This window comes from Oncorhynchus gorbuscha, unplaced genomic scaffold, assembly GCF_021184085.1.
Source record: "Oncorhynchus gorbuscha isolate QuinsamMale2020 ecotype Even-year unplaced genomic scaffold, OgorEven_v1.0 Un_scaffold_2377, whole genome shotgun sequence".
Lineage (NCBI taxonomy): Eukaryota > Metazoa > Chordata > Actinopteri > Salmoniformes > Salmonidae > Oncorhynchus > Oncorhynchus gorbuscha.
The window spans coordinates 21897-46049 of record NW_025746907.1 but is presented as its reverse complement, the minus strand read 5'-3'; the positions used below and the strand labels follow the sequence as shown (position 1 = coordinate 46049).

General features: G+C 39.5%; 1 protein-coding gene across 1 annotated transcript; it reads left to right on the top strand.

Moving 5' to 3' along the window:
• Positions 1-1711: 1711 nt before the first annotated feature.
• LOC124025713 (endothelin receptor type B-like) lies at positions 1712-3392 on the top strand (the record flags this gene model as incomplete). The annotated part of the gene is made up of 3 exons (XM_046339053.1): positions 1712-1845; positions 1950-2058; positions 3152-3392. Coding segments are annotated over 3 exons (381 nt in total), but the record flags the coding sequence as incomplete, so codon positions are not given.
• Between the last annotated feature and the right edge of the window lie 20761 nt (positions 3393-24153).

Below are 24153 nucleotides of genomic sequence, written 5' to 3'. Positions count from 1 at the left end.
TTAGTTGTTACTTTCCTGTAGTTTCCCCTGTCTTTAGTTGTTACTTTCCTCTAGTTTCCCCTATCTTTAGTTGTTACTTTCCTCTAGTTTCCCCTCTTTAGTTGTTACTTTCCCCTATCTTTAGTTGTTACTTTCCTCTAGTGTCCCCTGTCTTTAGTTGATACTTTCCTGTAGTTTCCCCTGTCTTTAGTTGTTACTTTCCTGTAGTTTCCCCTGTCTTTAGTTGTTACTTTCCTGTAGTTTCCCCTCTTTAGTTGTTACTTTCCTGTAGTTTCCCCTGTCTTTAGTTGTTACTTTCCTGTAGTTTCCCCTCTTTAGTTGTTACTTTCCTCTAGTTTCCCCTGTCTTTAGTTGTTACTTTCCTCTAGTTTCCCCTATCTTTAGTTGTTACTTTCCTGTAGTTTCCCCTGTCTTTAGTTGTTACTTTCCTGTAGTTTCCCCTGTCTTTAGTTGTTACTTTCCTGTAGTTTCCCCTGTCTTTAGTTGTTACTTTCCTGTAGTTTCCCCTGTCTATAGTTGTTACTTTCCTGTAGTTTCCCCTCTTTAGTTGTTACTTTCCTCTAGTTTCCCCTGTCTTTAGTTGTTACTTTCCTGTAGTTTCCCCTCTTTAGTTGTTACTTTCCTGTAGTTTCCCCTGTCTTTAGTTGTTACTTTCCTGTAGTTTCCCCTATCTTTAGTTGTTACTTTCCTGTAGTTTCCCCTGTCTTTAGTTGTTACTTTCCTGTAGTTTCCCCTGTCTTTAGTTGTTACTTTCCTGTAGTTTCCCCTGTCTTTAGTTGTTACTTTCCCCTATTTTTAGTTGTTACTTTCCTGTAGTTTCCCCTGTCTTTAGTTGTTACTTTCCTGTAGTTTCCCTGTCTTTACATTTACATTTAAGTCTTTAGTTTATCCAGAGCGACTTACTTTCCCTCTAGTTTCCCCTGTCTTTAGTTGTTACTTTCCTGTAGTTTCCCTTCTTTAGTTGTTATTTTCCTGTAGTTTCCCCTGTCTTTAGTTGTTACTTTCCTGTAGTTTCCCCTGTCTTTAGTTGTTATTTTCCTGTAGTTTCCCCTGTCTTTAGTTGTTACTTTCCTGTAGTTTCCCCTGTCTTTAGTTGTTACTTTCCTGTAGTTTCCCCTGTCTTTAGTTGTTATTTTCCTGTAGTTTCCCCTGTCTTTAGTTGTTACTTTCCTGTAGTTTCCCCTGTCTTTAGTTGTTACTTTCCTGTTTTCCCTGTTTGGTTGTTACTTTCCTGTAGTTTCCCCTGTCGTTGGTTGTTACTCAGCCTTTGCTTGCTTTTCTCCAGTTGTAAGTTTTGGCTCATTCATTCCAGCAACGTAGCACCTTGCATCTCACTGCTGGTTTGTTTCTGAAGCTAGAGCAGGGTCCTGGTTGGTCCCTGGATGGGAGACCAGATACAGCTGGGTTAGTGGTAAAAAATAAACGTGGGACTCATGTAAAATAATAACAGATATAAATTATTCACAGGATTTTTTCATGTTTTTGTTTTGCAACGGCGGGGCCTCTGAGCTTGAATTCTTTCTAACAACATGTGGTAGTGTGTGTGTGTGTACAGTATATAACAGCAGCCCAGAGGGAGCCTTCTTCACATGACCTTTCACATAAAGACGTTAAAAATAAACTCAGCAATCTCTGCTGTCATCAAATATATGAACTCTGATAACCTATGTGATATACATGCTGTGTAAACGCCCTATATGTGTCTGTGTAGCGTCGCGAGGTGGCTAAGACAGTCTTCTGCTTGGTGGTGATCTTTGCACTGTGCTGGCTACCGCTCCATCTCAGCCGCATCCTGAAGAAAACCATCTATGATCAGAACGACCCCAACCGCTGTGAACTACTCAGGTACACACACCATGTCTGCCCGGTGGTCCATTGTTCTGTGGTTCCTGACTTCCTGTTGATGTAATGCTGACCCCTGATCTATAACCCCTGATTAACCCCTGTAGTTTCCTACTAGTGATGGATTATATCGGTATCAACATGGCGTCTCTCAACTCCTGTATCAACCCTGTCGCTCTCTACTTCGTCAGCCAGAAGTTCAAAAACTGTTTCAAGGTGAGAGTATTTTATCATACAGCTGTCTGCAGAAATGGAAAACGAAAACCTCTATTTAATCTGCAGCTGTTATGAACCCTCTACCTCCATTTAATCTGCAGCTGTTATGAACCCTCTACCTCCATTTAATCTGCAGCTGTTATGAACCCTCTACCTCCATTTAATCTGCAGCTGTTATGAACCCTCTACCTCTATTTAATCTGCACCTGTTATGAACCCTCTACCTCTATTTAATCTGCAGCTGTTATGAACCCTCTACCTCCATTTAATCTGCAGCTGTTATGAACCCTGTACCTCTATTTAATCTGCAGCTGTTATGAACCCTCTACCTCTATTTAATCTGCAGCTTTATGAACCCTCTACCTCTATTTAATCTGCAGCTGTTATGAACCCTCTACCTCTATTTAATCTGCAGCTGTTATGAACCCTCTACCTCTATTTAATCTGCAGCTGTTATGAACCCTCTACCTCCATTTAATCTGCAGCTGTTATGAACCCTCTACCTCCATTTAATCTGCAGCTGTTATGAACCCTCTACCTCCATTTAATCTGCAGCTGTTATGAACCCTCTACCTCTATTTAATCTGCAGCTGTTATGAACCCTCTACCTCTATTTAATCTGCAGCTGTTATGAACCCTGTACCTCCATTTAATCTGCAGCTGTTATGAACCCTCTACCTCCATTTAATCTGCAGCTGTTATGAACCCTCTACCTCCATTTAATCTGCAGCTGTTATGAACCCTCTACCTCTATTTAATCTGCAGCTGTTATGAACCCTCTACCTCCATTTAATCTGCAGCTGTTATGAACCCTCTACCTCTATTTAATCTGCACCTGTTATGAACCCTCTACCTCTATTTAATCTGCAGCTTTTATGAACCATCTACCTCTATTTAATCTGCAGCTGTTATGAACCCTCTACCTCTATTTAATCTGCAGCTGTTATGAACCCTCTACCTCTATTTAATCTGCAACTGTTATGAACCCTCTACCTCCATTTCATGAAAGAGATAAAGGGATTGCAATGTACCAACATTCAGATAGAAACTAAAGCTGAGGCATTGAATCTAACTCATATTTCTGTGTCTGTAGTCTTGTCTGTGCTGCTGGTGTACAAGGAGCAGGAATGTGATTCCAGAGAGAGGCGGTGTCCGCTGGAAGGGAAGCTGTCATGGCAACGAACTCGACAGAACAAGCTCTCGTTCCAGTCAGAAATACACCTCCACCTAAACACACACACACACACACACACACACACACACACACACACACACACACACACACACACACACACACACACACACACACACACACACACACACACACACACACACGTACATTCATGCATGAACACACACTAGCCCTTCCCTCCTGTCCAGCTAAACCCAACCTAACCCAGTCCCATCCCCTCTCCTTCTAAACCCAACCTAACCCAGTCCCATCCTCACTCCTTCTAAACCCAACCTAACCCAGCCCCATCCCCTCTCCTTCAAAACCCAATGTAAACCAGTCCCATCCCCTCTCCTTCTAAACCCAACCTAACCCAGCCCCATCCCCTCCTTCTAAACCCAACCTAACCCAGACCCATCCCCTCTCCTTCTAAACCCAACCTAACCCAGCCCCATCCCCTCTCCTTCTAAACCCAACCTAACCCAGACCCATCCCCTCTCCTTCTAAACCCAACCTAACCCAGACCCATCCCCTCTCCTTCTAAACCCAACCTAACCCAGACCCATCCCCTCTCCTTCTAAACCCAACGTAAACCAGTCCCATCCCCTCTCCTTCTAAACCCAACCTAACCCAGTCCCATCCCCCCTCCTAAACCCAACCCAACCTAACCCAGCCCCATCCCATCCCCTCTCCTTCTAAACCCAACCTAACCCAATCCCATCCCCTCTCCTTCTAAACCCAACCTAACCCAGACCCATCCCCTCTCCATCTAAACCCAACCTAACCCAGTCCCATCCCCTCTCCTTCTAAACCCAACCTAACCCAGACCCATCCCCTCTCCTTCTAAACCCAACCTAACCCAGCCCCATCCCCTCTCCTTCTAAACCCAACCTAACCCAGCCCCATCCCCTCTCCTTCTAAACCCAACGTAAACCAGTCCCATCCCCTCTCCTTCTAAACCCAACCTAACCCAGTCCCATCCCCTCTCCTTCTAAACCCAACCTAACCCAGTCCCATCCTCACTCCTTCTAAACCCAACCTAACCCAGTCCCATCCCCTCTCCTTCTAAACCCAACCTAACCCAGTCCCATCCCCTCTCCTTCTAAACCCAACGTAAACCAGTCCCATCCCCTCTCCTTCTAAACCCAACCTAACCCAGCCCCATCCCCTCTCCTTCTAAACCCAACCTAACCCAGCCCCATCCCCTCTCCTTCTAAACCCAACCTAACCCAGACCCATCCCCTCTCCTTCTAAACCCAACCTAACCCAGACCCATCCCCTCTCCTTCTAAACCCAACGTAAACCAGTCCCATCCCCTCTCCCTTGGCCCCATTCCCAGTCACTTGTTCTTACTGGGACTGACGGGTCGACAATGCTGTGACATCACTGTGTAGCAATGAAACAGACAGCCTGCATCGGACGAAAACAAACCAATGACCCAAGCTAGCCCTATTACATACCATGGAGTGAAGCAAAGCAAAGCTAGCCCTAATACTTACCATGGAGGGAAGCAAAGCTAGCCCTAATACTTACCATGGAGTGAAGCAAAGCTAGCCCTGATACTTACCATGGAGGGAAGCAAAGCTATCCCTAATACTTACCATGGAGGGAAGCAAAGCTATCCCTAATACTTACCATGGAGGGAAGCAAAGCTATCCCTAATACTTACCATGGAGGGAAGCAAAGCTATCCCTAATACTTACCATGGAGGGAAGCAAAGCTATCCCTAATACTTACCATGGAGGGAAGCAAAGCTATCCCTAATACTTACCATGGAGGGAAGCAAAGCTATCCCTAATACTTACCATGGAGGGAAGCAAAGCTAGCCCTAATACTTACCATGGAGGGAAGCAAAGCAAAGCTAGCCCTAATACTTACCATGGAGGGAAGCAAAGCAAAGCTATCCCTAATACTTACCATGGAGGGAAGCAAAGCTATCCCTAATACTTACCATGGAGGGAAGCAAAGCTATCCCTAATACTTACCATGGAGGGAAGCAAAGCAAAGCTAGCCCTAATACTTACCATGGAGTGAAGCAAAGCAAAGCTATCCCTAATACTTACCATGGAGGGAAGCAAAGCTAGCCCTAATACTTACCATGGAGGGAAGCAAAGCTAGCCCTAATACTTACCATGGAGTGAAGCAAAGATAGCCCTAATACTTACCATGGAGGGAAGCAAAGCTAGCCCTAATACTTACCATGGAGGGAAGCAAAGCTATCCCTATTACTTACCATGGAGGGAAGCAAACCTATCCCTAATACTTACCATGGAGGGAAGCAAAGTTATCCCTAATACTTACCATGGAGGGAAGCAAAGCTATCCCTAATACTTACCATGGAGGGAAGCAAAGCAAAGCTAGCCCTAATACTTACCATGGAGGGAAACAAATTAAAGCTATCCCTAATACTTACCATGGAGGGAAGCAAATTAAAGCTATCCCTAATACTTACCATGGAGTGAAACAAATTAAAGCTATCCCTAATACTTACCATGGAGTGAAGCAAATTAAAGCTATCCTAATACTTACCATGGAGTGAAACAAATTAAAGCTATCCCTAATACTTACCATGGAGTGAAACAAATTAAAGCTATCCCTAATACTTACCATGGAGTGAAGCCAGGCTAGCCTTAATACTTACCATACTGACATCTGAATTAGATGTTGAGTTACACATGATGACCAGACCAGACAAAAGCTAGTGTTTCTCACAGTAGCAGACAAGGTTTATCTCAATACTGGCATCAGACAGAGAGGGGCCAACTTAATGTCTGCAGGGCTGGAGCATCATGTGACACACAGCACAGAGCAGAGCCAGGAGAGGACAGAGATGAAATGCCATGGCACATTAGAGTCATGCGGTCGGATCGACTTCACAAAGACCGTTAACAAGCGACAGGTAAATCTCTGTAATACTGTTATGATCATGTTAAGATCTGTGTATGCTGTTGTTTCGTCTTCTTACAGCTAGTGGTCCTCTGTAGAAAGCCTTACCTGAGATTGCAAAGTTCCCAGAACTTTCTCATAATTACCAGGTTTTCCCGAAGTCCTGGTTGGTGGATTCTGGATTTCCTGTCTAGGCCTATTCTCTCCTGATTCTGGGAACCTTCCAAACCGGAATGTCTGGAAAACCTGGGGATTTTGGGGAAAGTTAGCATCATTTTGTAACCCTAATATAGCCTTCCCACCAGTATGTATACAGCTTCCAACTTGGTCTAAAGATTGCCTGAGTGCCTTCAGATGTATTTTTATAAAAAAAATATCTTATTGCAAGACATTTTTTCAAACTGTCCAAATTATTACCACTTATCTTTACAAATACTGTATTCTATGTTGTGATTATCATCATATATATTTACTATACCAATGTTTTTTCCTATTATGTCAAATATAACTATTGCTGGAGTTTTTCATATTAACAAAGCTTTTCTATTGAACCTATACCTGTATCTATTACCTGTATAACTAACCTGCCTGTATTTAATGCAGCAATAAATACTATTTTATCACATTGTGGTTTCAAACTCTCTGGATCCCAATATGGTTAGAGTCAACCCTCAGAATAATATAACTCTAGATCCAATATGGTTAGAGTCAACCCTCAGAATAATATAACTCTGGATCCAATATGGTTAGAGTCAACCCTCAGAATAATATAACTCTGGATCCCAATATGGTTAGAGTCAACCCTCAGAATAATATAACTCTGGATCCCAATATGGTTAGAGTCAACCCTCAGAATAATATAACTCTAGATCCAATATGGTTAGAGTCAACCCTCAGAATAATATAACTCTGGATCCAATATGGTTAGAGTCAACCCTCAGAATAATATAACTCTGGATCCAATATGGTTAGAGTCAACCCTCAGAATAATATAACTCTGGATCCAATATGGTTAGAGTCAACCCTCAGAATAATATAACTCTGGATCCAATATGGTTAGAGTCAACCCTCAGAATAATATAACTCTGGATCCAATATGATTATAGTTAACCCTCAGAATAATGTTACTCTACTCAGACAGGCCAGCGTGTTACTCTACTCAGACAGGCCAGCGTGTTACTCTCCACTCATATTCAGACAGGCCAGTGTGTTACTCTACTCAGACAGGCCAGCGTGTTACTCTGCTCAGACAGGCCAGCGTGTTACTCTGCTCAGACAGGCCAGCGTGTTACTCTACTCAGACAGGCCAGCGTGTTACTCTACTCAGACAGGCCAGCGTGTTACTCTACTCAGACAGGCCAGCGTGTTACTCTGCTCAGACAGGCCAGCGTGTTACTCTACTCAGACAGGCCAGCGTGTTACTCTCCACTCATATTCAGTCCAGCGTGTTACTATACTCAGACAGGCCAGCGTGTTCCTCTACTCAGACAGGCCAGCGTGTTACTCTCCACTCATATTCAGACAGGCCAGTGTGTTACTCTACTCAGACAGGCCAGCGTGTTACTCTACTCAGACAGGCCAGCGTGTTACTCTGCTCAGACAGGCCAGCGTGTTACTCTACTCAGACAGGCCAGCGTGTTACTCTACTCAGACAGGCCAGCGTGTTACTCTACTCAGACAGGCCAGCGTGTTACTCTACTCAGACAGGCCAGCGTGTTACTCTACTCAGACAGGCCAGTGTGTTACTCTACTCAGACAGGCCAGCGTGTTACTCTCCACTCATATTCAGACAGGCCAGTGTGTGTGTGTGTGTGTGTGTGTGTGTGTGTGTGTGTGTGTGTGTGTGTGTGTGTGTGTGTGTGTGTGTGTGTGTGTGTGTGTGTGTGTGTGTGTGTGTGTGTGTGTGTGTGTGTGTGTGTGTGTGTGTGTGTGTGTCTATACTGACAGAGTGAGTGTAGATTGACAGAGAGTGTGTAGACTGACAGAGTGTGTGTTTGTGTGTGTGTAGACTGACCGAGTGTGTGTGTGTGTGTCTATACTGACAGAGTGAGTGTAGATTGACAGAGTGTGTGTGTGTGTGTTTAGACTGACCGAGTGTTTGTAGACTGGCAGATTTTGTGTGTGTCTATACTGACAGAGTGAGTGTAGATTGACAGAGAGTGTGTGTGTAGACTGACAGTGTGTGTAGACTGACAGAGTTGTTGTGTGGGTGCGTGAATAGACACTCACAGAGATCTCTACACCTGTGGTTAGATTATTGAGATCTCTACACCTGTGGTTAGATTATTGAGATCTCTACACCTGTGGTTAGATTATTGAGATCTCTACACCTGTGGTTAGATTATTGAGATCTCTACACCTGTGGTTAGATTATTGAGACCTCTACACCTGTGGTTAGATTATTGAGATGCCTTTTTTCCCCTCCACGGGATGTTCCTCCCCAACATTCCTTAGTTGAAAGACATTCTAGAATCACTCAAACATTTTGTAATCTAACATACTAGAATGTAACATTCTAGAATCACTCTCTGAAGGTTCGCACACATCGCACCGAATTTGGATCAAGAATTCGTCTGCCGGTTGTTCAGCGTGCTGTGTTTTAGGGCTTTTTTTGTGGCTTTTTCAGGCGATTCTGCACAAAATCGGTGCGCACTCAGTTCGCAAATAATGTTCAGACGTGCTCAATACTCTCTACCAGCAAATGCTATTGGTGTGTCTGAGCCCTAACATTGTTTAATCTAACATTCTGTAATCTAACATTCTAGAATCACTAACATTCTGTAATCTAACATTCTAGAATCAATAACATTCTGTAATCTAACATTCTAGAATCACTAACATTCTGTAATCTAACATTCTAGGATCACTAACATTCTGTAATCTAACATTCTAGAATCACTAACATTCTGTAATCTAACATTCTAGAATCACTAACATTCTGTAATCTAACATTCTAGAATCACTAACATTCTGTAATCTAACATTCTAGAATCACTAACATTCTGTAATCTAACATCTAGGGCCGCAGGTAGACTAGCGGTTAAGAGCATTGGGCCAGTAACCTAAAGGTTGCTGGTTCAATTCTCTGAGCCGACTAGGGGGGAAATATGTTGCTGTACCCTTGAGCAACGCACATGCTAAATGACAAAAATGTAATCTAACATTATATACTAAACAAAAATATAAACGCAACAATTGCAAAGATTTTCATGTAAGGAAATCAGTCAATGTAAATAAATGCATTGGGCCCTAATCTATGGATTTAACATGACTGGCAGGGGCACAGAGGGGATAGGCCCACCCACTGGGCAGGGGCACAGAGGGGATAGGACCACCCACTGGACAGGGGCACAGAGGGGATAGGACCACCCACTGGGCAGGGGAACAAAGGGGATAGGCCCACCCACTGGGCAGGGGCACAGAGGGCATAGGCCCACCCACTGGGCAGGGGCACAGAGGGGATAGGCCCACCCACTGGGCAGGGGCACAGAGGGGATAGGCCCACCCACTGGGCAGGGGCACAGAGGGGATAGGCCCACCCACTGGGCAGGGGCACAGAGGGCATAGGCCCACTCACTGGGCAGCCAGGCCCAGCCAATCTAAATTATATTTTTTTCCCCACAAAGGGGCTTTATTACAGACATAAATACTTCTCAGCACCTCAGCATGTCAATTGTACGTTCCCTCAAAACTTGAGACATCTGGGCATTGTGTTGTGTGAGAAAACTGCACATTTTAAAGTGGCCTTTTATTGTCCCCAGCACAAGGTGCACCTGTCTAATGGTCATGATGTTTAATCAGCTTCTTGATATGTGACACCTGTTAGGTGGATATAATATCTTGGCTAAGTATAAATGCTCACTAACATGTTTGTAAACCTATTTTATGCCAAAGAACATTGAGAGAAAAAAGCTTTTTATTGTGAGTATAGAACATTTCAGGGATCTTAAACACTTTACGCCTTTATATTAGTGTTCAGTATCCCTTTAATATTCTGTAAACTTTGGCTTCATCACTTTACATGTTGCCTTTATATTAGTGTTCAGTATAGAATCCCTTTAATATTCTGTAAACTTTGGCTTCATCACTTTACATGTTGCCTTTATATTAGTGTTCAGTATAGAATCCCTTTAATATTCTGTAAACTTTGGCTTCATCACTTTACATGTTGCCTTTATATTAGTGTTCAGTATCCCTTTAATATTCTGTAAACTTTGGCTTCATCACTTTACATGTTGCCTTTATATTAGTGTTCAGTATAGAATCCCTTTAATATTCTGTAAACTTTGGCTTCATCACTTTACATGTTGCCTTTATATTAGTGTTCAGTATAGAATCCCTTTAATATTCTGTAAACTTTGGCTTCATCACTTTACATGTTGCCTTTATATTAGTGTTCAGTATAGAATCCCTTTAATATTCTGTAAACTTTGGCTTCATCACTTTACATGTTGCCTTTATATTAGTGTTCAGTATAGAATCCCTTTAATATTCTGTAAACTTTGGCTTCATCACTTTACATGTTGCCTTTATATTAGTGTTCAGTATAGAATCCCTTTAATATTCTGTAAACTTTGGCTTCATCACTTTACATGTTGCCTTTATATTAGTGTTCAGTATAGAATCCCTTTAATATTCTGTAAACTTTGGCTTCATCACTTTACATGTTGCCTTTATATTAGTGTTCAGTATAGAATCCCTTTAATATTCTGTAAACTTTGGCTTCATCACTTTACATGTTGCCTTTATATTAGTGTTCAGTATAGAATCCCTTTAATATTCTGTAAACTTTGGCTTCATCACTTTACATGTTGCCTTTATATTAGTGTTCAGTATAGAATCCCTTTAATATTCTGTAAACTTTGGCTTCATCACTTTACATGTTGCCTTTATATTAGTGTTCAGTATAGAATCCCTTTAATATTCTGTAAACTTTGGCTTCATCACTTTACATGTTGCCTTTATATTAGTGTTCAGTATAGAATCCCTTTAATATTCTGTAAACTTTGGCTTCATCACTTTACATGTTGCCTTTATATTAGTGTTCAGTATAGAATCCCTTTAATATTCTGTAAACTTTGGCTTCATCACTTTACATGTTGCCTTTATATTAGTGTTCAGTATAGAATCCCTTTAATATTCTGTAAACTTTGGCTTCATCACTTTACATGTTGCCTTTATATTAGTGTTCAGTATAGAATCCCTTTAATATTCTGTAAACTTTGGCTTCATCACTTTACGTTGCCTTTATATTAGTGTTCAGTATAGAATCCCTTTAATATTCTGTAAACTTTGGCTTCATCACTTTACATGTTGCCTTTATATTAGTGTTCAGTATAGAATCCCTTTAATATTCTGTAAACTTTGGCTTCATCACTTTACATGTTGCCTTTATATTAGTGTTCAGTATAGAATCCCTTTAATATTCTGTAAACTTTGGCTTCATCACTTTACATGTTGCCTTTATATTAGTGTTCAGTATAGAATCCCTTTAATATTCTGTAAACTTTGGCTTCATCACTTTACATGTTGCCTTTATATTAGTGTTCAGTATAGAATCCCTTTAATATTCTGTAAACTTTGGCTTCATCACTTTACATGTTGCCTTTATATTAGTGTTCAGTATAGAATCCCTTTAATATTCTGTAAACTTTGGCTTCATCACTTTACATGTTGCCTTTAAATTAGTGTTCAGTATAGAATCCCTTTAATATTCTGTAAACTTTGGCTTCATCACTTTACATGTTGCCTTTATATTAGTGTTCAGTATAGAATCCCTTTAATATTCTGTAAACTTTGGCTTCATCACTTTACATGTTGCCTTTATATTAGTGTTCAGTATAGAATCCCTTTAATATTCTGTAAACTTTGGCTTCATCACTTTACATGTTGCCTTTATATTAGTGTTCAGTATAGAATCCCTTTAATATTCTGTAAACTTTGGCTTCATCACTTTACATGTTGCCTTTATATTAGTGTTCAGTATAGAATCCCTTTAATATTCTGTAAACTTTGGCTTCATCACTTTACATGTTGCCTTTATATTAGTGTTCAGTATAGAATCCCTTTAATATTCTGTAAACTTTGGCTTCATCACTTTACATGTTGCCTTTATATTAGTGTTCAGTATAGAATCCCTTTAATATTCTGTAAACTTTGGCTTCATCACTTTACATGTTGCCTTTATATTAGTGTTCAGTATAGAATCCCTTTAATATTCTGTAAACTTTGGCTTCATCACTTTACATGTTGCCTTTATATTAGTGTTCAGTATAGAATCCCTTTAATATTCTGTAAACTTTGGCTTCATCACTTTACATGTTGCCTTTATATTAGTGTTCAGTATAGAATCCCTTTAATATTCTGTAAACTTTGGCTTCATCACTTTACATGTTGCCTTTATATTAGTGTTCAGTATAGAATCCCTTTAATATTCTGTAAACTTTGGCTTCATCACTTTACATGTTGCCTTTATATTAGTGTTCAGTATAGAATCCCTTTAATATTCTGTAAACTTTGGCTTCATCACTTTACATGTTGCCTTTATATTAGTGTTCAGTATAGAATCCCTTTAATATTCTGTAAACTTTGGCTTCATCACTTTACATGTTGCCTTTATATTAGTGTTCAGTATAGAATCCCTTTAATATTCTGTAAACTTTGGCTTCATCACTTTACATGTTGCCTTTATATTAGTGTTCAGTATAGAATCCCTTTAATATTCTGTAAACTTTGGCTTCATCACTTTACATGTTGCCTTTATATTAGTGTTCAGTATAGAATCCCTTTAATATTCTGTAAACTTTGGCTTCATCACTTTACATGTTGCCTTTATATTAGTGTTCAGTATAGAATCCCTTTAATATTCTGTAAACTTTGGCTTCATCACTTTACATGTTGCCTTTATATTAGTGTTCAGTATAGAATCCCTTTAATATTCTGTAAACTTTGGCTTCATCACTTTACATGTTGCCTTTATATTAGTGTTCAGTATAGAATCCCTTTAATATTCTGTAAACTTTGGCTTCATCACTTTACATGTTGCCTTTATATTAGTGTTCAGTATAGAATCCCTTTAATATTCTGTAAACTTTGGCTTCATCACTTTACATGTTGCCTTTATATTAGTGTTCAGTATAGAATCCCTTTAATATTCTGTAAACTTTGGCTTCATCACTTTACATGTTGCCTTTATATTAGTGTTCAGTATAGAATCCCTTTAATATTCTGTAAACTTTGGCTTCATCACTTTACATGTTGCCTTTATATTAGTGTTCAGTATAGAATCCCTTTAATATTCTGTAAACTTTGGCTTCATCACTTTACATGTTGCCTTTATATTAGTGTTCAGTATAGAATCCCTTTAATATTCTGTAAACTTTGGCTTCATCACTTTACATGTTGCCTTTATATTAGTGTTCAGTATAGAATCCCTTTAATATTCTGTAAACTTTGGCTTCATCACTTTACATGTTGCCTTTATATTAGTGTTCAGTATAGAATCCCTTTAATATTCTGTAAACTTTGGCTTCATCACTTTACATGTTGCCTTTATATTAGTGTTCAGTATAGAATCCCTTTAATATTCTGTAAACTTTGGCTTCATCACTTTACATGTTGCCTTTATATTAGTGTTCAGTATAGAATCCCTTTAATATTCTGTAAACTTTGGCTTCATCACTTTACATGTTGCCTTTATATTAGTGTTCAGTATAGAATCCCTTTAATATTCTGTAAACTTTGGCTTCATCACTTTACATGTTGCCTTTATATTAGTGTTCAGTATAGAATCCCTTTAATATTCTGTAAACTTTGGCTTCATCACTTTACATGTTGCCTTTATATTAGTGTTCAGTATAGAATCCCTTTAATATTCTGTAAACTTTGGCTTCATCACTTTACATGTTGCCTTTATATTAGTGTTCAGTATAGAATCCCTTTAATATTCTGTAAACTTTGGCTTCATCACTTTACATGTTGCCTTTATATTAGTGTTCAGTATAGAATCCCTTTAATATTCTGTAAACTTTGGCTTCATCACTTTACATGTTGCCTTTATATTAGTGTTCAGTATAGAATCCCTTTAATATTCTGTAAACTTTGGCTTCATCACTTTACATGTTGCCTTTATATTAGTGTTCAGTATAGAATCCCTTTAATATTCTGTAAACTTTGGCTTCATCACTTTACATGTTGCCTTTATATTAGTGTTCAGTATAGAATCCCTTTAATATTCTGTAAACTTTGGCTTCATCACTTTACATGTTGCCTTTATATTAGTGTTCAGTATAGAATCCCTTTAATATTCTGTAAACTTTGGCTTCATCACTTTACATGTTGCCTTTATATTAGTGTTCAGTATAGAATCCCTTTAATATTCTGTAAACTTTGGCTTCATCACTTTACATGTTGCCTTTATATTAGTGTTCAGTATAGAATCCCTTTAATATTCTGTAAACTTTGGCTTCATCACTTTACATGTTGCCTTTATATTAGTGTTCAGTATAGAATCCCTTTAATATTCTGTAAACTTTGGCTTCATCACTTTACATGTTGCCTTTATATTAGTGTTCAGTATAGAATCCCTTTAATATTCTGTAAACTTTGGCTTCATCACTTTACATGTTGCCTTTATATTAGTGTTCAGTATAGAATCCCTTTAATATTCTGTAAACTTTGGCTTCATCACTTTACGCCTTTATATTAGTGTTCAGTATAGAATCCCTTTAATATTCTGTAAACTTTGGCTTCATCACTTTACATGTTGCCTTTATATTAGTGTTCAGTATAGAATCCCTTTAATATTCTGTAAACTTTGGCTTCATCACTTTACATGTTGCCTTTATATTAGTGTTCAGTATAGAATCCCTTTAATATTCTGTAAACTTTGGCTTCATCACTTTACATGTTGCCTTTATATTAGTGTTCAGTATAGAATCCCTTTAATATTCTGTAAACTTTGGCTTCATCACTTTACATGTTGCCTTTATATTAGTGTTCAGTATAGAATCCCTTTAATATTCTGTAAACTTTGGCTTCATCACTTTACATGTTGCCTTTATATTAGTGTTCAGTATAGAATCCCTTTAATATTCTGTAAACTTTGGCTTCATCACTTTACATGTTGCCTTTAAATTAGTGTTCAGTATAGAATCCCTTTAATATTCTGTAAACTTTGGCTTCATCACTTTACATGTTGCCTTTATATTAGTGTTCAGTATAGAATCCCTTTAATATTCTGTAAACTTTGGCTTCATCACTTTACATGTTGCCTTTATATTAGTGTTCAGTATAGAATCCCTTTAATATTCTGTAAACTTTGGCTTCATCACTTTACATGTTGCCTTTATATTAGTGTTCAGTATAGAATCCCTTTAATATTCTGTAAACTTTGGCTTCATCACTTTACATGTTGCCTTTATATTAGTGTTCAGTATAGAATCCCTTTAATATTCTGTAAACTTTGGCTTCATCACTTTACATGTTGCCTTTATATTAGTGTTCAGTATAGAATCCCTTTAATATTCTGTAAACTTTGGCTTCATCACTTTACATGTTGCCTTTATATTAGTGTTCAGTATAGAATCCCTTTAATATTCTGTAAACTTTGGCTTCATCACTTTACATGTTGCCTTTATATTAGTGTTCAGTATAGAATCCCTTTAATATTCTGTAAACTTTGGCTTCATCACTTTACATGTTGCCTTTATATTAGTGTTCAGTATAGAATCCCTTTAATATTCTGTAAACTTTGGCTTCATCACTTTACATGTTGCCTTTATATTAGTGTTCAGTATAGAATCCCTTTAATATTCTGTAAACTTTGGCTTCATCACTTTACATGTTGCCTTTATATTAGTGTTCAGTATAGAATCCCTTTAATATTCTGTAAACTTTGGCTTCATCACTTTACATGTTGCCTTTATATTAGTGTTCAGTATAGAATCCCTTTAATATTCTGTAAACTTTGGCTTCATCACTTTACATGTTGCCTTTATATTAGTGTTCAGTATAGAATCCCTTTAATATTCTGTAAACTTTGGCTTCATCACTTTACATGTTGCCTTTATATTAGTGTTCAGTATAGAATCCCTTTAATATTCTGTAAACTTTGGCTTCATCACTTTACATGTTGCCTTTATATTAGTGTTCAGTATAGAATCCCTTTAATATTCTGTAAACTTTGGCTTCATCACTTTACATGTTGCCTTTATATTAGTGTTCAGTATAGAATCCCTTTAATATTCTGTAAACTTTGGCTTCATCACTTTACATGTTGCCTTTATATTAGTGTTCAGTATAGAATCCCTTTAATATTCTGTAAACTTTGGCTTCATATTCAAACTTTATCACTTTACGCCTTTATATTAGTGTTCAGTATAGAATCCCTTTAATATTCTGTAAACTTTGGCTTCATCACTTTACATGTTGCCTTTATATTAGTGTTCAGTATAGAATCCCTTTAATATTCTGTAAACTTTGGCTTCATCACTTTACATGTTGCCTTTATATTAGTGTTCAGTATAGAATCCCTTTAATATTCTGTAAACTTTGGCTTCATCACTTTACATGTTGCCTTTATATTAGTGTTCAGTATAGAATCCCTTTAATATTCTGTAAACTTTGGCTTCATCACTTTACATGTTGCCTTTATATTAGTGTTCAGTATAGAATCCCTTTAATATTCTGTAAACTTTGGCTTCATCACTTTACATGTTGCCTTTATATTAGTGTTCAGTATAGAATCCCTTTAATATTCTGTAAACTTTGGCTTCATCACTTTACATGTTGCCTTTAAATTAGTGTTCAGTATAGAATCCCTTTAATATTCTGTAAACTTTGGCTTCATCACTTTACATGTTGCCTTTATATTAGTGTTCAGTATAGAATCCCTTTAATATTCTGTAAACTTTGGCTTCATCACTTTACATGTTGCCTTTATATTAGTGTTCAGTATAGAATCCCTTTAATATTCTGTAAACTTTGGCTTCATCACTTTACATGTTGCCTTTATATTAGTGTTCAGTATAGAATCCCTTTAATATTCTGTAAACTTTGGCTTCATCACTTTACATGTTGCCTTTATATTAGTGTTCAGTATAGAATCCCTTTAATATTCTGTAAACTTTGGCTTCATCACTTTACATGTTGCCTTTAAATTAGTGTTCAGTATAGAATCCCTTTAATATTCTGTAAACTTTGGCTTCATCACTTTACATGTTGCCTTTATATTAGTGTTCAGTATAGAATCCCTTTAATATTCTGTAAACTTTGGCTTCATCACTTTACATGTCGCCTTTATATTAGTGTTCAGTATAGAATCCCTTTAATATTCTGTAAACTTTGGCTTCATCACTTTACATGTCGCCTTTATATTAGTGTTCAGTATAGAATCCCTTTAATATTCTGTAAACTTTGGCTTCATCACTTTACATGTCGCCTTTATATTAGTGTTCAGTATAGAATCCCTTTAATATTCTGTAAACTTTGGCTTCATCACTTTACATGTCGCCTTTATATTAGTGTTCAGTATAGAATCCCTTTAATATTCTGTAAACTTTGGCTTCATCACTTTACATGTTGCCTTTATATTAGTGTTCAGTATAGAATCCCTTTAATATTCTGTAAACTTTGGCTTCATCACTTTACATGTTGCCTTTATATTAGTGTTCAGTATAGAATCCCTTTAATATTCTGTAAACTTTGGCTTCATCACTTTACATGTTGCCTTTATATTAGTGTTCAGTATAGAATCCCTTTAATATTCTGTAAACTTTGGCTTCATCACTTTACATGTTGCCTTTAAATTAGTGTTCAGAATCCCTTTAATATTCTGTAAACTTTGGCTTCATCACCGGAGGACTACAGTTCTATAAAACTGGACTTCCTAACGGGCCGCCTACCCTTTAATAAATCATAATTTATCATTAATCCAAGGTAGTTAAAGTAGGCAACACCTCCACTACGCTGATCCTCAATACAGGGCCCTCCTGTACTCCCTGTTTACCCATGACTACGTGATCATGTCTCCAACTGTATTATCTAGTTTGCAGACGATACAACAGTGGTAGGCATGATTACAAACAATGATGAGACAGCCTACAGGGAGGAGGTTAGAGCCCTGGCATAGTGGGACCAGGAAAATGACTTCTCCCTCAAAATAAAAAAATGAAGGAGCTGATCGTGGACTTCAGAAGACAGCAGAGAAAGCACCACATCTCCAGGGTGAAAAGCGTTCCTCGGCGTGAACATTACTGATCCAGGGATGGAGGTGGCACCACGTCGCCAGGGTGAAAAGCGTTCCTCGGCGTGAACATTACTGATCCAGGGATGGAGGTGGCACCACGGCGCCAGGGTGAAAAGCGTTCCTCGGCGTGAACATTACTGATCTAGGGATGGAGGTGGCACCACGTCTCCAGGGTGAAAAGCGTTCCTCGGCGTGAACATTACTGATCCAGGGATGGAGGTGGGGCCAAAACATTTCTACTCTTGACAGCAGAAATATTTTTGGGAAGTTTTAGAGTTAGTTTTATGAAATTTCTACTCAGAGAAAATGCTGCAGTTTGTTGCAATTATTTTTCAAAAGGAGGACCGGCCCGCAAGTTGCCCATCGTTGACCTAAAAGGTGGAGACAGTACAGGGCAATCAAAGCTGGGACCAAGAGACTGAAAATCAGTCTATCTACAGGCCATCAGATTGTTAAATAGTCACAACTAGCTGGCCTCCACCCAGTACTCTACCTTAGAGACTGCTGCCCTATGTACAGTACATAGTCATTGAACAATGGTCACTATAATAATGTTTACATACTGTTTTATCCATTTCATGTGTACAGTTGAAGTCGGAAGTTTACATACACCTTAGCCAAATATCAGTTTTTCACAATTCCTGACATTTAATCCCAGTAAAAACAATCCCTGTCAGGTCAGTTAGGATCACCACTTTATTTTAAGAATGTGAAATGTCAGAATAATAGTAGAGAGAATTATTTATTGCAGCTTTTATTTATTTCATCACAGAAGTTTACATACACTCAATTAGTATTTGGTATCATTGCCTTTAAATTGTTTAGCTTGGGTCAAACGTTTCGGGTAGCCTTCTACAAGCTTCCCACAATAATTTGGGTGAATTTTGGCCCATTCCTCCTGACAGAGCTGGTGTAACTGAGTCAGGTTTGTAGGCCTCTTTGCTCACACACGCTTTGTCAGTTCTGCTCACAAATGTTCTATAGGATTGAGATCAGGGCTTTGTAATGGGCACTCCAATACCTTGACTTTGTTGTCCTTAAGCCATTTTGCCACAACTTTGGAAGTATGCTTGGGGTCATTGTCCATTTGGAAGACCCATTTGCAACCAAGCTTTAACTTCCTGACTGATGTCTTGAGATGTTGCTTCAATAAATCCACATAATTTTTTTCATCCCTCATGATGCCATCTATTTTGTGAAGTGCACCAGTCCCTCCTGCAGCAAAGCCCCCCACAACATGATGCTGACACCCCTGTGCTTCACAGTTGGGATGGTGTTCTTCAGCTTGCAAGCCTCCCCTTTTTTTCCTCCAAACACAGTTATGGCCAAACAGTTCTATTTTTGTTTCATCAGACCAGAGGACATTTCTCCAAAAAGAACTATCTTTGTCCCCATGTGCAGTTGCAAACCGTAGTCTGGCTTTTTTATGGTGGTTTTGGAGCTTTGGCTTCAACCTTGCTGAGAGGCCTTTCAGGTTATGTCGACATAGGACTCGTTTTACTGTGGATATAGATACTTTTGTACCTGTTTTCTCCAGCATCTTCACAAGGTCCTTTGCTGTTGTTCTGGGATTGATTTGCACTTTTTGCGCCAAAGTACGTTAATCTCTAGGAGACAGAACATGTCTCCTTCCTGAGTGGTATGACGGCTGCGTGATCCCATGGTGTTTATACTTGCGTACTATTGTTTGTACAGATGAACGTGGTACCTTCAGGTGTTTGGGAATTGCTCCCAAGGATGAATTTCTTATGGAGAAATTTGTGGAGTGGTTGAAAAATGAGTTTTAATCACTCCAACCTAAGTGTATGTAAACTTCCGACTTCAACTTTATATACTCTATTATAGTCTTTTCAACAGTTTTGCAGGAGTTCCCACATATGCTGAGCACTTGTTGGCTGCTTTTCCTTCACTCTGTTGTCCCAATCATCCCAAACCATCTCAATTGGGTTGAGGTCGGGTGATTGTGGATGCCAGGTCATCTGATGCAGCACTCCATCACTCTCCTTCTTGGTCAAATAACCCTTACACAGTCTGGAGGTGTATTGGATCATTGTCCTGTTGAAAAACAAATGATAGTCCCACTAAGCGCGAACCAGATGGGATGGCGTATCACTGCAGAATTATGTTGTAGCCGTGCGGCTTATCTATGCCCATTGAATTCTAAATAGATCACCGACAGTGTCACCAGCAAAGCACCATCACACCTCCTCCATGCTTCACGGTGGGAACCACACATGCAGAGATCATCCATTCTCCTACTCTGCGTCTCACAAAGACACGGCAGTTGGAACCAAACATCTTAAAATTTGGACTCATCAGACCAAAGGACAGATTTGCACCAGTCTAATGTATATTCCTTGTGTTTCTTGGTCCAAGCAAGTCTCAAAATCATATCAAATTGAATTTGTCACATGCGCCGAATACAACAGGTCGAATACAACAGACCTTACAATGAAATACTTACTTACAAGCCCTGAACCAACAATGAATTAATGAAAAATTTGTGTTAGGAAAGGATTTACTAAAATAAACTTGAGTAAAAAATAATGAAAGAAAAAAGAAAAAGAACAATTAATTAAAGATCAACAAAAAAATAATAGTAACAAGGCTATATACAAGGAGTACTGGTACAGAGTCAATGTGCAGGGGCACAGGCTCGTCAAGGTAGTTCAGGTAATATAATATGTACATGTAGATAGAGTTAAAGTAACTTCTTATTGGTGTCCTTTAGTAGTGGTTTCTTTGCAGCAATTAAAATCAAAATAAATTGTATTGATCACATGCACCGAATACAACAGGTGTTGTAAGTAGAGTTATTAAACTGACTATGCATAGATAACAACAGGTGTTGTAAGTAGAGTTATTAAACGGTCTATGCATAGATAAAAACAGGTGTTGTAAGTAGAGTTATTAAACTGACTATGCATAGATAACAACAGGTGTTGTATTCTTACAGGGAAATGCTGAATACAACAGGTGTTGTAAGTAGAGTTATTAAACTGACTATGCATAGATAACAACAGGTGTTGTATTCTTACAGGGAAATGCTGAATACAACAGGTGTTGTAGGTAGAGTTATTAAACTGACTATGCATAGATAACAACAGGTGTTGTATTCTTACAGGGAAATGCTGAATACAACAGGTGTTGTATTCTTACAGGGAAATGCTGAGTACAACAGGTGTTGTATTCTTACAGGGAAATGCTTACTTACATGTAAGTAGAGTTATTAAACTGACTATGCATAGATAATAACAGGTGTTGTATTCTTACAGGGAAATGCTTACTTACATGTAAGTAGAGTTATTAAACTGACTATGCATAGATAACAACAGGTGTTGTATTCTTACAGGGAAATGCTTACTTACATGTAAGTAGAGTTATTAAACTGACTATGCATAGATAATAACAGAGTAGCAGCAGTGTAAAAGAGGGCGGTAGTCTGGGTAGCCATTTGACTAGATGTTGAGGTGTCTTATGGCTTGAGGGTAGAAGCTGTTTAGAAGCCTTTTGGACCTAGACTTGTTGCTCCGGTACCACTGCCGTGCGGTAGCAGGGGAAAAGTCTATGACAGTCTAGTCAGTCTTGTCTCCTCTGAACAGTTGATGTTGAGATGTGTCTGTTACTTGAACTCTGTGAAGCATTTATTTGGGCTGCAATTTCTGAGGCTAGTAACTCTAATGAACTTATCCTATGCAGCAGAGGTAACTCTGAGTCTTCCTTTCCTGTGCCGGCCCTCATGAGAGCCAGTTTCATCATAGCGCTTGATGGTTTTTGCGACCTCACTTGAAGAAACTTTCAAAGTTCTTGAAATTTTCTGGATTGAAGAAGAAAATACTTGCTTGGGTCAAGAAACACGAGCAATGGACATTAGACCGGTGGAAATCTGTCCTTTGGTCCGATGAGTCCAAATTTGAGTGTTTGGTTCCAACCGCTGTGTCTTTGTGAGACACAGAGTAGGAACGGTTCCCACCATGAAGCATGGATGAGGAGGTGTGATGGTGTGGGGGCGCTTTGCATGGATGAGGAGGTGTGGTGGTGTGGGGGCGCTTTGCATGGATGAGGAGGTGTGGTGGTGTGGGGATGTGGTGGTGTGGGGGCGCTTTGCATGGATGAGGAGGTGTGGTGGTGTGGGGGCGCTTTGCATGGATGAGGAGGTGTGGTGGTGTGTGGGCGCTTTGCATGGATGAGGAGGTGTGGTGGTGTGGGGGCGCTTTGCATGGGTGAGGAGGTGTGGTGGTGTGGGGGCGCTTTGCATGGATGAGGAGGTGTGGTGGTGTGGGGGCGCTTAGCATGGGTGAGGAGGTGTGGTGGTGTGGGGGCGCTTTGCATGGATGAGGAGGTGTGGTGGTGTGGGGGCGCTTTGCATGGATGAGGAGGTGTGGTGGTGTGGGGTGCTTTGCTGATGACATTGTCTGTGATTTATTTAGAATTCAAGGCACTCTTAACCAGCATGACTCCCACAGCATTCTGCAGCAATACACTATCCCATCTGGTTTGTGTTTAGTGGGAAATTCATTTGTTATTTGACTATAATTCTCTGCGTTGCATCGTGTTTAAGAACAGCCATTAGCCGTGGTATATTGACCATATGCCACACCCCTATCGGACTTATTGCTTAATTATACAATGGGTGGATCTAGTCTTGAATGCTGATTGGTTAAAACTTCATTCCAGCCGGCGTCTATTCCAAAAGTTACCACCGGCTAAATCTATGACGTTAAAATGCTTATTTACTCTGTTCCATGTGACTGCACCCACTGTCTCATCAGCCCAGCCAGGTAATTTATAAACTTGATCTCCACTATAAAAAGCATCTAGACATTCTTATTTCTTTTAGACTAACATTTAGTTTTCAACAGCAGATATTTGTATAAACCTGCTGTCTGTCTCTCCGACATTTGCAACATTGTTTCAATATTCAAATCCAACCTCCATCTGTCCCATAGTAATGAACGTGTCGGGAGTCGGGATGGGATCTCCATCTGTCCCATAGTAATGAACGTGTCAGGATGGGATCTCCATCTGTCCCATAGTAATGAATGTGTCGGGATGGGATCTCCATCTGTCCCATAGTAATGAATGTGTCGGGATGGGATCTCCATCTGTCCCATAGTAATGAACGTGTCAGGATGGGATCTCCATCTGTCCCATAGTAATGAACGTGTCGGGATGGGATCTCCATCTGTCCCATAGTAATGAACGTGTCGGGAGTCGGGATGGGATCTCCATCTGTCCCATAGTAATGAACGTGTCGGGAGTCGGGATGGGATCTCCATCTGTCCCATAGTAATGAACGTGTCAGGATGGGATCTCCATCTGTCCCATAGTAATGAACGTGTCGGGATGGGATCTCCATCTGTCCCATAGTAATGAACGTGTCGGGATGGGATCTCCATCTGTCCCATAGTAATGAACGTGTCGGGAGTCGGGATGGGATCTCCATCTGTCCCATAGTAATGAACGTGTCAGGATGGGATCTTCATCTGTCCCATAGTAATGAACGTGTCGGGAGTCGGGATGGGATCTCCATCTGTCCCATAGTAATGAACGTGTCGGGATGGGATCTCCATCTGTCCCATAGTAATGAACGTGTCGGGAGTCGGGATGGGATCTCCATCTGTCCCATAGTAATGAACGTGTCAGGATGGGATCTCCATCTGTCCCATAGTAATGAACGTGTCGGGAGTCGGGATGAGACAGACAGACAGGCAGGCAGACAGACAGACAGGCAGCGTTTCTCAGCCAGTTGAAATCATGAATTACCTGGCGTCATTATGGATATATACGA